Source organism: Bos grunniens, chromosome 15 (genome assembly GCF_055505025.1).
Source record: "Bos grunniens cultivar Pamir isolate PY7600 chromosome 15, Bosgru_T2T1.0, whole genome shotgun sequence".
NCBI classification, from domain to species: Eukaryota; Metazoa; Chordata; class Mammalia; order Artiodactyla; family Bovidae; genus Bos; species Bos grunniens.
The window spans coordinates 14834541-14850303 of record NC_141179.1 but is presented as its reverse complement, the minus strand read 5'-3'; the positions used below and the strand labels follow the sequence as shown (position 1 = coordinate 14850303).

Here is a 15763-nt window from a genome sequence, read left to right as displayed (position 1 = left end):
GGAAAATAAGATCATTCAATGTCTCTTTCTCTTCCTAGCCTGGAATAGTTAAATTAAATATCTAGTGTACTGGCATCATTCAGTGATTTATCCTCCCTTAATTTTGAATATTATTCATTATTTACCAGATTAAGCTGGTTGCTTTTTCTTGCTTGTTTTTGCCTTTTCCCCTCTAGGTATATAATGAAGATGAGGAAAACATCTCTCGTAAAATATTTTTAAAGTAATAATACTTAACATTAGCATAGCCCTTTACAAATGTCAAAGAGCTCTCATACATAGTCTCTTTCATACTTATTGCCAACTCTGGAACTAGACTGTCTGGTACTAAATTATGATTCTACCACTCTGTTGTGACCTCGAGGAAGTTACTAAACTCTCTGCGCTTCAGTTTCCCCATCTATAGTGATAATTCTCATACTTCACAGGACTGTTATAAGAATTCAATGACTATACATAAAATACTTAAAACAGTGCCTATGACATAGTACACACTACATAAGCATTAGCTATTTTTTTTTAATTACTGTCATCAAGATAAATCATCATATTCAGGTCTTACAACAATTCTATAAAGACAGTAAGTATCGTTTTACCCTTTTTCCAGATAAAGGAATCAGGCTCAGAGAAATCAAGCCAAGTCACAGTTAAGAAGCAGAATCCAAACTAAAAATACTCAGCCCTAAGAAAGTACCAAGACTTTTCACTACATTAGGTTGTATATATTATATATTACATAGCACAAATTTTTAGCTTACATAGTTCAACATACTTCTAAAGACTATAATTACTACTCTTTTAAACATTTAAACACTCAAATAATTCTATGCAGCACACACTGGTAGCCATGCTAAGAATATACCTTTTATTCAAAATAAACCTTCATCTCTTGCTAAGCATTTTAAGAGTACCAAAAGTGAGTCAGACTTCCAAAGAAAATAATTGGACTGGCTGGACAAGGTAAACCTATCATTAATTTTCCAATATTTAGAGTTTATTTTTAAAAACAAAATGTATACCCCATGAAACTTGAACACATCCATACAATGATTTATGTAGGGCAGGGAAACAGCATGCATTTAGGGTCACAGTTCAAGTTCTAGTTCAATCTCTTCTAAGCAGGGACAATGGACAGTCATTCACTCCTCTGAGCCTCAAGTTACTCAGCTGTCCAATGAGAATCTTCTCACAAGAGATAATGTAGGTGAAACACTTTTCTAACTATAAACTACACCAAAATGTGTTAACATTACCATTAGTTACTTTGATTACATTGAGGAACAATACTGAACATTCATTCACTCACCATTTTTTTCCCCAAAGAAAACTGCTGACAGAAGTCCTGCAATATAGAAGTATCATTCTGAGCACTCTGTGTAATTGTATAAGGTGACAATGTGGACGGACTACCACAGGGAAAGAGAAATTTCTCTGGTAACCCACAAAGTATCTATTCTAGTACCGTGTACTTCAAGGAGACACAGTAAAATCTGAACAGAAGAAATAAGAGAACAGACCATGTCACAAGCATCTGCATACTTTTCTTTCTGATTTTAAACAGTAAATGTTTTTAATCTAATCATAAGAAAACTAAGTGCACATATTATCACCAGAGCAGTAACCATAATACATTACATTTGTGTGATACTTTTACAGTGTTCAAAGCATTTTATACTTATCATTATAGAAATACAATATTACTGTTTGCTCACATGTGTATTTTAATATTTATAAAAATTCCACTGTTAGGCGAGTCCCTTAACTTCAGTGTCTCAACACACACAAAAAATGAAGGATTTACACTGCATAGTAGATAAGACTCCTTTTTAGAACTACCGTATGTACAATTTTAAGTCTGTGATTACAAAAAGAGTAAAAAAAGTATTTAATGGGAAGAAAATTTTAAATTACAAAAATACAACTTATTAGAAATGAGTATGTGACTTTAAATGTCCCTTTTTTAAAATCTTACAGTGAAAATATGTTCAAAAATTCCTGGAAAATTGAGTTAACAGCATTTTATAGTTAAACTTTGTAGTTAATTTGAGAATTAAAGAATATTTCAAAGAAAATTGAATAAATACATTTACTAATGTAAGGTTAAAATTCAGTAATTATCATTATACCATATACAATACAAAATACAACACTAAAATTAATTCACACATAGTTCAGAAAACACTTTAGAATATTTTCATGCTCAGAGATATTGTGAACATATGAACTATATGATATATGTGAACTATAACAATGGAGTATCATACATACAAATGACTTCAATTATTTAAGGTCTCTGGCTTAGCATATAAACTATCAACTTCTGTACAAAGAAAATAAAACCACTCCTAACAGTATCTTATAGAATCCAAAGGGGGGAAAAAAATTTTAACAGCAACCTGTTTATACTATTTATCAAGCACCTACTATTAGCTACCATCATTCAAAAATGAAATCAGATCCTTCCTTTTCAGAAGCATAAAATTTAAAGACCAAGTAGAGATAGTGCCATGGGTGCGGGGGAGAGAGGGGTTACTCTTTCTGGACTGGACTACCAGGGGCTTTTTCCCACCCAATGATTTCAAAATCAGAACCAGTCATCCATCTGACTGAAGACGAAGAAACAAACAGTTCATGTTCTTCCGTTTTTTTTTTAGTTATTTTTTTCAGGTACAGTGATGAACTGCTTATGATTATACACACACACACACAGACACACACACACACACACACACAAATGGTCTGACCTAACTAAAATCATGCCATGACTTGAAGTCTAGAAGCAGAAGTCAGAAGATCACTTCTGGCACTAAATATTTCTCTGTGACTTTGGAGAAAACACCACCAAACCATTCCTGGCCTTCAAACACTTATGGTGTCTTTGGGTTAAGTTACTAAACTTCTCTAGGTCTATTCCCTCAACTACAAACTTACACAGTTGTACTAGAATCCAAAAATATCTGGATTAGTGGTTCTCACTTTAAGGAGAGATTCCTGGGCCCACTCCCCAGGATTCAGAATGTCTGGTTCAGAACCTAGGAAACTAAATGCTCATCAAGCACCACAAGTGACTGAAATGTGCAGGCGGGCCTCAGGCACACTTGAGAAATTAACTAGCTCATCTTTAACGCCCTATCTGTACAAAAAGATGACATTACTCATTTCAGCACCAAGGTTGTATTCAGGAATTCTAGATCTAGCTCAACATGCAGGACATTATCTATGTTAAGCAAATATTTATACAGAGTAAGAAAGGAAGGAAGGGAGTGGGTGAAGACAGAAGGGAAGGAAGGGAGAGGCTAGCTAGCTTACTGGTCATATTTTTGCCTAAGAAATACAGAACAATAGTAAAATTAAAACTGCATAAAACATACATCAGTGGCTGGAAAGTGAAGACCTCAGTCTCCACACACATACAATTTTAAATACAACATCAGCCCTTGTCAAAGTGCAAAGTCTAGGAAGGAAAAAGCAAAAAATAGTACATGGAAGCCAAAAGAATTTTAATGGGAAATTACTGATGACTAAAAGTTGGTGACTATTTTCCCCAGGTAGAAGAGAACAGAATTTAAGGACCAGAACTTGGATTTGGGACTAAAGTTTGAAGTTATTGGTTACTCATACACATAAATTTCATTTGGGATAATATATGAACTGCCGAAATATTGTTGGCAATATTAACTTCCGTCCATTTTTTATTTCCATTTTCCCATTCACTTACATTATAATTTTTGAGATGTTTTATCTTCACTTCTGATGATCTTCAAATGTCAATGGCTCTTAACACATTAACTGTAAACAAACACAAAGGAACTTAAGGGAATTCAGATATTTAAGGAATCCTACAGTAAAATAGTCTAAAGTACTCTGTAAAGCCTAAAGGGGAGGGACGGGAAGAAAGAGGTTTTGGCATCATGTTTACTCTTTATTAATTTATCTGATATTCAAAATGTAAGCCTGTTCTTCTAACTGAAAGTGATACCATCCTCTTACTATTTAGGCAAAGAAAAAAAAATTATCCTATTTTCCGTTGGAAGAAAAAAACATTCAAAACTAGAGAAAATTCTCTCCAAAGATCAAAATTCTGAACTTAATATCCTGTGCACCTCATCATTCTGCTCAGCAGAAAGTGCAACTGGTCAAGGAAACTCACTTCCCCATCAAGACACCCACCTGACCTGCCTGGGACTGCCCTCTCACTGCTGAACCAAGTTCTGCCCTGGAGCTGGGGCACCAGATCGCCAGGCATGATGAGTTCATTTTGGTACTGAGCCCCTGAAGTTAAACAGAACTTGGGTCCAAATGTCAAACTGCTTTCCCTAATCTGCAGTTTTCTCATCTGTAAAACGTGAATACTAATACTGCTTCTTTCATACAATTAGGAGAATTAAAGGGGAAAATGCATATAAGGAATTTTAGCACTATGCCAAGCACACAGTAAGCACTCAATAAACATTAAGTGCTTTTATTTACATTATTGTGACTATTGATACTACTACTATCGTTTACTAGGACAACTTTCACTTGAAAAGCAAAGTTTATCTCAGGTGTTCATATTTTTAGGTACTGCTTTTGGTTGTAACAGAAGAATATTATCCAGTACCAGTAACAGAGGACATTTATATTGTGTAAAGTTTTATTCTTGACCTTTGCCAGGTGTCCTGGCTCAATTCAAGAAAATTAAGGCTCATGATACTAGCCCATCATGAGTCAAAGTTATTACACCTTTGGCTAACACACAACTTCCTAACAAAGTCTTACTTGAGCAACTACCCACTTGCTAGTTTCAGTATTGCCAATGCTGTTAGAAAGAAGATGGATATGTCTGTTACTCATGCCTATCAAATCCCTTGAGCACAATGAATCACAGGAGTCTCCCAGAAGAGACTCCTCTACCCTCCTCCATTAATCCCCAATGATTAAACTTCTTACGTTTGACATGACATGCTTAAAATATTAATATTTAAGTTTGGTAACAAAAATGCATAGAACTTTTAGATTGAAGATACAAAAATAAACACAAGATATTGGCAAAAGCATTCATAAATTAACATGGCCCTGAACAGCCTGCTTTCCTTTCCTTATGAAGACCAAATCTTCTCAACTGAAATGAGAGAAAATACCTCAGTATAACCTGATGCAGCATTCTGGGAGGATATAAAACACATGGATACATGGCCTCGAAATGAATGCCAAAGTGCAGAGGAATAAGCAGTGTAGGCCACTCCCTCAGACCACCACCGCTTTACCCAACAATTCCTTGAGCTTCTCAAATGAAACAGCACAGCTGGTCACTCTTCACTTGATTTCTATTTGCTTTTCACTTAGTGCCACGGGAATAAATAAATGCATCCTTTTCACTGTATGGTCCTAGATTAAGATTATAAAAATCTAGCCTAAGATAATACACACACAAAAAAGTAAAAAGCTTAAAAACTCAAAAGTTTAGAGGGCTCCAAGATACAGTTCTCATTTTTGGTTTGCTACAATATATTATCTCTCTTTCCAGGCATTTTCCATTGTGATCACTGCAGGCAAATCTAAGAATGTCTCTGGCATAATTAAGTGTTGTACGCTTCAACTGAAAAATATTTTCCTTGCTTTAAGAAGATTTATCTGTATATATGGGAGAAGCTACTGCCTGTCTTCAATACCTATTCTCTCCTAGTCCTTAGACACACATTTCCAACTTTCAGTTTAGAATAAGGCCTCCCAGAAGAGACTGCATAATCTAGCATCCACTGTGGTAGGTATGGCATGGGACCATGATCTGTCAAACTGGATGTAAACTTAGAAGGTGGTATGTGACTTCAAAAAATGTATCCTTTAAATAGAGGCAACATGCCTTTCTTCTTCCTGTCCTCCTTTTGGACTCAGGAAGATCAGTGGTTAAAGAACTGCAACAGTAATTCTGGCTCTCATGGTAACATTGGAATGTAAGATACAGTAAGTTAGAAAGAGTCTATGTCCTGGATACTTTATATCCATTGTATCAGATCTGTATTAACTATTCCTGGGTTTTATGTGGGGCAAAATAACACAAAATTATCTTTGTTTTATGACAAGTTTTACTTTGGATTTTCTGTTATACTCTGCTAAACCTAAACTTAAAAAAAAAAAAAAAAACGAAGAAGAAAGAAGAGTTTTCCAAGTAAGTGTATTTAGGTTTTTTGAAGTGTATAGGTTGAAACATTTTAAAATTTTTATTATATAGCATCTGCCCTTATTTAACCTAGACTAAGAATTACTTAAACAGCCCAAGAGTTAATCTCATCCAGTGAAGTCTTTTAAAGAGGGAAAATTCATCAGCAATTACTGCCACAGTACTAAGGTACTTGGCCAGGAGAAGAATTAGAAAACTTGCTCATAAGTGGTCTACAGTGATGACAACACTGGTACATATATAGAAACACATTAAGAGGGATACCCAGTTAGTTCTGTGTAATAAAGCGACAGGAAAGGGAATTGAGGTTACTGAGGTTATTATTTTCATTAAAAGGGCATCTTCCCTGTCCCTTTAATTATAACCACTTTGTATCAATCTTTTCATTTTATATAGTTCCATTTTTAACCTGACTTCCCGTGTAAAGCAAGCTTATCACTCCCTATGCATGACTCTCACCTCTCAATAGCTTTAATCCTATCCATTGATTTAACTAAATCATAGAGTAGGCCAAGACATTGCAAGTGCTTTACCAACTCAAAACTAACTTCCTTTAGAAAGAAAATACTCTATACTAATCTGGAGAATTTCCTGAATCACACGCAACCTTTGTCCCTGGTGAGTTTGAATACAATAGCATTAACTGGAAGCTTTCCAAAATAAACTCACTGCTTTCTGAACATCTGTATTTGGGTTATTTCCTTCCCTTGGACATAATCCTTTATTGGTTCAGGTGATAGCCTTCTGGAATTCTTTTTAATAGTTTTAAAAATTGTATGTTACCACTAATGTATCTCACCAAGGACCTATTTTCATAAGCCCCAAAACATACATTCTTGTTTTGGTGTTCTTTTTTGTGGCTAAGAAAGAAAAGCTCTCAGGAAATTTCCTAAAAGCCAAATATAATAAATCCACAAGAGATGGACTTTTACCTTTCATTATTTCAGTGAATATTTTTACAAAAGTGCTCTCAAGTAATGCGCTTGGAGTTACTAAGCAACCATCAGTAAAAGACTCCATAACAGTGGTTCCCAAACTTCAGCATGCATCAGGATCACCTGGCTGTCCTGATAAAATACAAACGCTGATCTCCACCCCCAAAGCTTTGGATCAGCTACATCTGAGGCAGGGCCAGGAAACCTGTATTTGAACAAATTCCTAAGGGATGCTGATGTTACTGTCTTAGAACTACTGAGCTATATTAATAGAAGACTGATGATGACAGAGTAAGCAGGTAAAAATCCTACACAGGACCCAGTTCCAACTTTAGGATTAACTGAACACTGTGATCAATAAGTAAGCTCTTTACATGTTCTTCCAGAAAAATATACATAAGTACTGATTAGTTCACAATAATATTGGATCTTATCTAATAGAACCTGAAGGTTCTTTTAGCGTCCTGTTATAATGAAACTCAAAATAAGTAATTTTTAGGCTGTCAAATGTTCAATGTCTGATGCAAGGTGTTAATAATAAGGCCAAGATTGGAGATACAATGTATTAACTTCACTTTATTCTGTAGCTATAGTCCACTAACCCAACCAGCTGCCTCAGAAGTCATGCCAAGAGTCAAAAGGAGAACTGGTAAGAATGTGTCATTGGATACAAATCCATCAGCACTACTGAAAAAAACAACCTGAAAGGATACTTCCTACTGGCCTCACTTCTAAGTGACCTTGGGGCTGAAACCAGGAATGAGATCCTCCAGTGAAATGTAGTTTAGAAATCTTAAAAACTCCTACCTCTTCGGGCTATGTGTGTGTGTGTGTATACAAGCATGCTAAGTTGCTTGACTTGTATCCGACTTTTGGCAACCCTAAGGGCTGTAGCTGGCCAGGCAGCTCTGTCCATGGGATTCTCCAGGCAAGAACACTGGCGTGGGTTGCTATGCCCTCCTCCAGGGGATCTTCCTGACCCAGACATTGAACCTGTGTCTCCTGCGGCTCCTGCATTGCCAGCAGAATATTTACCGCTGAGCCACCAAGAAAGCCCCTTCAGGCTGTAAGTATCATCAAAATTCATAGAAACAGAAATTCACGATCTGCTGTTTTCAAATGATGATAATTTTAAGGAAGACATGCAATTCAAAAATGTAATTAGCTGGAGCTACTTTTTTGATTATATTATGTGCACCTCCTCTTTGATTGTTTCAATCTAAGTTAAATGTAAATATAAGATGTTCATAAGTGCTAATGAATTTATATGCTAGAAATCAACTGATAACCAAAAATAATCTGAGACAAACAAATGGTGCCCAGAGAAATTAGAAAATGAGGATATATTAGATGAAAGAAATACAGATTAAATAACTGACAAACTAAATTCGAGAGAAAGAGACCAAAGTAATCAAGACAGATGGAAAATCCAGTAGGCTAAGGAAACAATGTTGTTGAAGACAGAGGAGTGGGCACAGAAATGATAATGCGGACAATACAAACGCCCAGGGTGTCAAGAGGCTTTCACACAAGGGCATCCATCAGCTTGAACCTGAACTTGTGACTTTACAGGCCACATTTCACTTTGGAAAACCTTTTAATTATTTGAGTAGAAACAACAAGTAAGACAAGTGTTGAACATTCAGTCAACATTTCTTTATTCAATCATCTACTGGGTGCCTCTCTGGCACTAGATTTATTAGCATGAATTGTGCACAGTAAAAAATAATCAAAGAAACCCACTTAAGCAGTACATACTCTAACAGTGTACAAACTGAAAGATGGAAAAACACAGACTAAGAAGCCAGATGATTATCAATACAGTGTTAATTCTGCTGTATAACTTCTACGGTTCTGAAGCTCAGGTCTACCCTGGCTACCGTATCCAGCCCACAGGATTGTTTTATCCATAGTTTGACCACAAAAATCAGAGCAAGGCCATCTGGAATACAGTCAGAAAATCAGTGTGCTGAAATGAATTTTTTCACAACTCTCTCTCTCGGTGGGGCAGGACATGTATGATGAATGGACAACAGCAGGATATACAAGAGCTGCTGAACAGTTCACTCAAGTAAGCAATACCAAGCAGGACTCACCAAAGAAAATTAGCTTAAGCATGCAACATGACATAATGGCTAATCAGCTGTAGTTGATAGAAACTACTATCTGAATATCATATTAAGAATGAAATTGCTCTTCTGTGAACAAAGATACGGCTTATCATGGCCTACAAGGCAAAGCTAGAAGCAATAGCAATTCTGAGCTGACTACAAATTTATAGATATACATAGACTGTGGATATATAGATATTAAAACTCAACATATGTTTAGTGTGAACCACAGATCCCACAAGAGCCAATCACTCAACCTAAATGGAGTGTGTCATTTTCCAAAAAACAATGGGCAACCACATGGGTTATGGTACTATTTTACAGATTTATATTTTTCCTACTTCCCAGAAGAGTATAAAACATTTTACAAACTAACACATTTAAACATAATATTTAAACTGGCTCCATCTAATAGTAGGAGTATTTGAAGGAATTAAAGATGAATATATTTCCAACTTCAGTTATAAATCTGATTGAAGACTTTTTGCCAAATTGAAGATGCAGCTACATAATTTCCATTTTGAAACAAATAGAAAACATAAGCAAAATTTCCCTTGAAACTAAACTCAGCAGAAATTTGGTAATCTCGTGTGCAAATCACAATCTGTAATACACTGAGTAGAATTATTAACTATTATTTTGCAGGAGATATCAAAGTAATTTCACAAGGCAATTTTCCTAACTGAAAATAAGAAAAAGAGAATTTTCTAATTGTATACAATGAAAGTAGAACTACAATTTAAGAATGAGATTTCTGCAAGACTGAGATAATATAGTTCAAACACCAATATTTCACTTAATCATAGGATAATAAAAGTAATAAACTTAATCTGGGTAGGTACCTAACATTGCTGTTGTCACCATAGTTGTCCACCCTCCCTCTGTATTAGAATCACCTGTGATTGACTTACCCTAAATTAAATTTAAAATTAAGCTTTCTAACAAGTGTCTACAATCCAGCTATCCTATAATGTTGATTAAAGAGAGTGCCACAAACAGGAGTAATGATTCACAAAATAAGATATGAAAGAATTTAGCAGGATGAATTCTATAGACAATCAATAAACGTTATTTTTCTACTTTCGCAGAGAACAGGAATGAAAACTGGCATTTTCCTGTGAAAGTAGAGCCAGACTTATAATTTTGTCTGGAGAGGATGAAGCCAACGAACTCCAGTCAAAATTCAAGGAATTCTTAACTTTCCCATATTCAAATGTAACCTAATGTTTCATTAATAAGTTAAAATATATACATACAAACTTTGAAGTTGTTGGGCTGCTTCTTTTAGTAAATAAATGTGCTTAACTGGCAAAACTAACCTAGTTATGTGATATAAACATTTAGAGTAATTTCAAAAATTCAAAACAAAGGTTATTATCATTAAGATACAGAACTGACAGATTTTTAAAGCTTAAAAGGACCTTACAGATGCTCTAGATCAACTCTCCCTTCCCCCTGCCTTATTTCAAAAGATGAGAAAATTGCAGACTGGAGAGGTTAAATGAGACAGGCCAAATGACAAACTGAGCCTAGGACTACAGAGCCTGAGCCTCCTGACATCCAGTACTTTGTTTCTAACAAGACTATGCTGCCTCCTGTGGTTCCAAATCCTCTCTTGGATGAGATTATTTCAGTTGTCTCATTTGTTTTCTTTACAGTCTATCTATCCTGAGCCATAGTTGCCATTTGTAACTTTCCCATAAAATTGTAATTTTCCAATCTGTTTTCTGAATGATTTTACAGCTGAGTGTAAATCCCCCAGGCTTCTAAATTTCATTGCAGGCAGATTCTTTACCTTCCGACCCACGAGGGAAGACCTAAATTTCAGAGCAATAAACCTAAAGAGCACCTGAAACAAACTCACACTACTGGTACATAATCAAATGCACACTCACTCTCCAGCATAATTCAATCTACAAATTAAAAAAAAAAAAAAAATTTATTAAGCACCTCTGACAGGCAGGGTCTCTGTTAAACGATGGTGATATGAAAACCAATACGATAAGATCCTTGTCCTCAAGTAGCTTATAGTCTAGTAGAGAAGGCAATTAAACCAACACTGTGCTTGTTAAAAACACTGTAAAAAGGGTGAGCAGGTTGCTATGAACACATTTAGGAAGAAAATCTAATAAAGAAAGGTGGGATCAGGTAATGACTGACTTTCCAATAAGGTCCTGAACAGCAACAGGAAACAGAACGGCAGTATCACCCATATTTAGCAGAGTCGAAAACGAATTAAAAGAGAGCAACTCCAATTTATTCACGGGAAAAAAAAGAAACGTGCTAGTTTACAGCGGTTTAGTATCTAATAACTAATAACAACTAGACTTTTTCAAAGGAAAAGAACCTGATTTCAGTGTAGCAGTATAACAATACAGGTCTTCCGTTATTTAATAAAATTTAAATTACTATTTTGAAATAAAAGGAAAAAAACTGCCTTTGAAACACGTCAAGTTAACATTCACGACAGCTCTGTGGAAAGCTGCATAGTAAAATCCTCCTCAAAATTCCAGGGGGGGGGAAACCCCAGCTGATACAAGATGGAAACCTGGAGAACCGGTAAGTAGCCCAGGAAGGATGAAAACTACCACTCATTACTCAGAAATAATAACGTTCAGCTGGAAGATTCACGGTGTGGGTACTCTTACTTACATTTTAAAGCAAAGTTGAGGGGAGGGAGGAAGATCAGAATGCAAGGAAACCGTAAAAGAAGTGAGTGAAGTGACGGGAAAGAGCGGAAAGGGTGGGCAAGAACCCAGAAACCGAAGACTGAAAGACGGATGGAAAAAAGACTGGAGAAGGGTCTCAGAAAAGAGTCGTCAAGAGAGAAAGGCAGGGAGGAGATGGGGGGGGGAGGGGATAGAGTGGGGGAAGGGCTGTCCAAAAAATGAATTAAGAGGGAAATGAGAGATTAGAGGATGCAGTGGACTGAGGCGTTCTCGACCGCAGATAAAAACACCAGAATACAAAAGGTAAGGCCGATGAAGAACCGCAGAGTTTGAACCTCCTCTTTCCCAGCCTCTAACCCGCAGAGAGGAAGGAAGAAGAGGTTCCCAGCCTGAAAGAAGGAATTCCGGCGCAGCTTCCCAGTCCCGGAGCCCGCGAGGTGGGCACCGTCCAGCGGGTCCCGGGCCCCTCTTCATCCCCCTCGGACGCTCGGCGGGCCCCAGTTACCTGGACAGGGAGTCCACGCTGGGCGGCCGTGCTACTGCTGGCTGGGAGCCAAGGCTCTCGCAACTCGAGCTCTTCTCCATGGCGCGGCGCGGGGGCAGCCGGAGGAAAAGCCTGCGGCGACCTCCGCAGCTGCCCGGCGGGAGGAGCGGAAGGTGGGGTGCGACAGGCTGGGCCCGCGCTCAGGCCCGCGCCGGCCCGGCAGGGAGACCGGAAGCGGCCATGTTCCCCCAGCCTGCACCGCGCGCGGGCGCTGCCGGGAGCCGCAGGAGCCCGCGGCGCCGCCGGGGCGCCCGCCCTGGCGCGCCTCGCAGGCCGTCACCCCGCGCGGCCGCCGGGGGCCGGGGAGCGTGTGACGGCGCCTGAGGGCCGAGGCTCCTCTGAGGCCAGCGGGAGGCTGCAGAAGGAGGGGCCGTCTTAAAAATAATAAAGGAAGCAGCGAGTACTACGGACGAGGGTCTGTAAACAAGGACCTTAAGAACGGGGACAATTCTGACTGGAATGTGGGGGTCGGAGGAGAGGACAGAATAATAAAGGATGTGGGCAAACCGTAGGATGAGAGGCAGAGAGACGTGGGGGATGAGGAAGGGAGGACGTGAACACAGGTTCGCGTAAAGGGTGAGGCTGTGAGAGGTGAGATGGCGAAATACTCATCAGGTCAAGAGCTGAAAATGATTAAGTAATTGCTCATTAAATCATAATTAAAGCCTACTTTAAAGTTAGTGGATTCAAATCCTGCCTCTCTGTTATTTGCAGTGTAATCCAAGGCATGGAACATTAACTTTTTAATCTGTAAAACAGGAAAACCAGCTTCACAGACTAGATGAGTTAATACATGTTAAACACTTAAAACAATGCTTCATACATAGAAAGCCCTCATATGTAAGTAGTATTACTACCCTCTCCATAAGGGTGGTTAGGATGAAATGGACTAGTGTGTATAAGCAGTTTTTAACACAGTTTGAAACATGATAGCTACAGGAGAGGAGGAGGTTGAGAAGCAAGAAGTGATTGGTATGGTAAGAGTAATATGGAAAGTATAAACCAGGTAGGGAAAAAAAATGACTGCTCATCATTCTTGTTTCCCTTGCACCCCCGGCCCAGCATTATAGAAAGGGCACTACAAAAAAATAAAAGCTGAAACTATCAGTCCTGCTGTAACTTGGATTAAACTCTGTGTGGTCTTGAAGTATGTGAAGGGGAAAAATGACTTTGGCATTAATCCATTGTCCACCCCAAAAGGTATGAAAGAGGAATTGTTGAGGGAACTGTTTAAGATTAGATATGAATACCATTGGATGCAGTGGATATTGGATAGAAGGCAACGGTTTAGCAGTCTTTCCCTGCCCTCTCAAATTCCCCAACAAGGCAGGAAGGGAGTGTAAAGGGATAATCTGTGATAAGAGAACAGGAACTGGGTGAAGGGGAAGTGCTTCTGCTGGTAATTTTCTATTACAGAGGACAAAGGAAGGCCATAGAAAGGATATCATAAAGGAATTTCTCTGGTTGAGACTGAATCACAGTCACCTCATGTATGTGGTATAAAAATATGCAAAGATTATTTCTGTGAAAGAAATCAAGACAATGAGTAGTTTAAAAAAAGCTTCCTTGCTAGGATAAATAGAATTATGTTGATTTAAACTAGATGTAATTTACACTGACAATAACTGATGTCTTTAAGAAAGTCTCAAGGTATAGAAGCAGTGAAATATTAACTTGCAAGTACATTCCTCAGAAGAGCCGCTAACCTAGTTGTGTTCCATATACGCTATAGTTCATTGTTCAGTCACCAAGTCCTGTCTGACTCCGACACTAAGTCCGGTCCAAGCTGCGACCCCATGGTCTGTAGCTTGCCAGGCTTCTCTGTCCATCACTATCTCACATTCATGTCCAGTCAGTCGGTGATGCTATCTAACCATCTCATCCTCTGCCACCTCCTCCTCTTGCCCTCAATCTTTCCCAGCATCAGGGTCTTTTCTAATGAGTTGGCTCTTCACATCAGGTGGCCAAAGTATTGGAGCTTCAACTTCAGCGACTGTTCTTGCAATGAAAATTCAGGGTTGATTTCCTTTAGGATTGACTGATCTCCTTGCTGTCCAAGGGATTCTCAAGTGTCTTCTCCAGCACCACAATTGGAAAACATCAGTTTTTCAGTGCTCAGCCTTTTTGATCCACCTCTCATATCAGTACATGACTACTGGAAAAACCATAGCTTTGACTATATGGACCTTTGTTGGCAAAGTGGTGTCTCTGCTTTTTAATACACTGTCTAGGTTTGGCATAGCTTTTCTTCCAAGGAGCAAATGTCTTTTCATTTCATGGCTGTCGTCACCATCCACAGTGATTTTGGAGCCCAAGAAAATAAAATTTTCTACTGTTGTACTTATTACAATGAATGAATATGTATTGAAGCGAAAAGACTTGGCCTTTCTGTTCCGTTCTCTAGCTTGGCAGGTACTGGATGGCAACTAATGTTTTTTATTTCTATAATCTGTAAAGAGAGCTTAACTGTACTCCTCTGATAGGCAAAGAGAACAGGTAGTCAGAAACAAGAATAAACATCTACAATGATTCATTAGGGAAAAAAAACTTGCTAATGCTTTTCCATCCCTACCTGTCATCCAAATTGTTGGCTCACTGTCACCTGGTATCCTGACATGGATTTTCCAATCTAAATTTGGTAAAATCCTTGGACGGGACACCCTTGTACTTTCTACTACTCAGTTCATTTTTTCAGTTCAGTTCAGTCACTCAGTTGAGTCCGACTCTTTGCGACCCCATGGACTGCAGCACACCAGGCTTCCCTGTCTATCACCAATTCCCGGAGCTGCTCAAACTATTGTCCATTGAGTCGGTGATGCCATCCAACCATCTCATCCTCTGTCGTCCCCTTCTCCTCCTGCCCTCAATCTTTCCCAGCATCAGGGTCTTTTCAAATGAGTCAGTTCTTCGCATCAGGTAGCCAAACTATTGGAGTTTCAGCTTCAGCATCAGCATCTGAATATTCCAATGAATATTCAGAACTGATTTCCTTTAGGATGGACTGGTTGGATCTCCTTGCAGTCCAAGGGATTCTCAAGAGTCTTTTCCAACACCATAATTCAAAAGCATCAATTCTTCAGTGATCATTTTTCTTTATAGTCCACCTCTCACATCCATACATGACTACTGGAAAAACCATAGCTTTGACTTGATGGACTTTTTGGCCAAGTAATTTTTAGTAAAGCTCATTTTTAGCACTATGTTAGTAGAGCACTTGAAACCATCTGTGTAATGATGCAGCAATTTGTATTGCGGTCTATTTAGTGATTAATAAAGAACAATAATGTTAAGTGTAGAGACTTTGGAACCAGACAAATTTGAATTGGAATCCTGATTCTGTCACT

General features: G+C 38.3%; 1 protein-coding gene and 1 long non-coding RNA gene across 14 annotated transcripts in view; one reads left to right on the top strand and one right to left on the bottom strand.

Annotated features, from left to right (window-relative positions):
* MTMR2 (myotubularin related protein 2) overlaps positions 1–12629 on the bottom strand; it is a 110225-nt gene extending 97596 nt beyond the window's left edge. For 3 of the 13 annotated variants that reach the window (XM_086338947.1, XM_086338952.1, XM_086338955.1), the window contains exons 1-2: positions 12381–12629; positions 3719–3789 (exon numbers count right to left, since the gene is read on the bottom strand). Coding sequence is in view for 6 of the 13 variants with exons in the window: in XM_086338942.1 (XP_086195068.1) it covers positions 12381–12460 (80 nt within the window). In the remaining 7 variants the exon portion in view is untranslated. Of the gene's footprint in view, positions 1–1306; positions 1343–3718; positions 3790–5120; positions 5889–11156; positions 11280–11858; positions 12355–12380 lie in introns of those variants that run through there. The other 10 variants (XM_086338942.1, XM_086338953.1, XM_086338954.1 and 7 more) reach the window with 8 other exon arrangements.
* Positions 7152–10472, top strand: LOC147357340 (uncharacterized). The gene is made up of 3 exons (XR_015141778.1): positions 7152–7394; positions 7683–8161; positions 10295–10472. It is a non-coding gene; the product is annotated as an uncharacterized LOC147357340 (long non-coding RNA).
* Positions 12630–15763: the final 3134 nt, after the last annotated feature.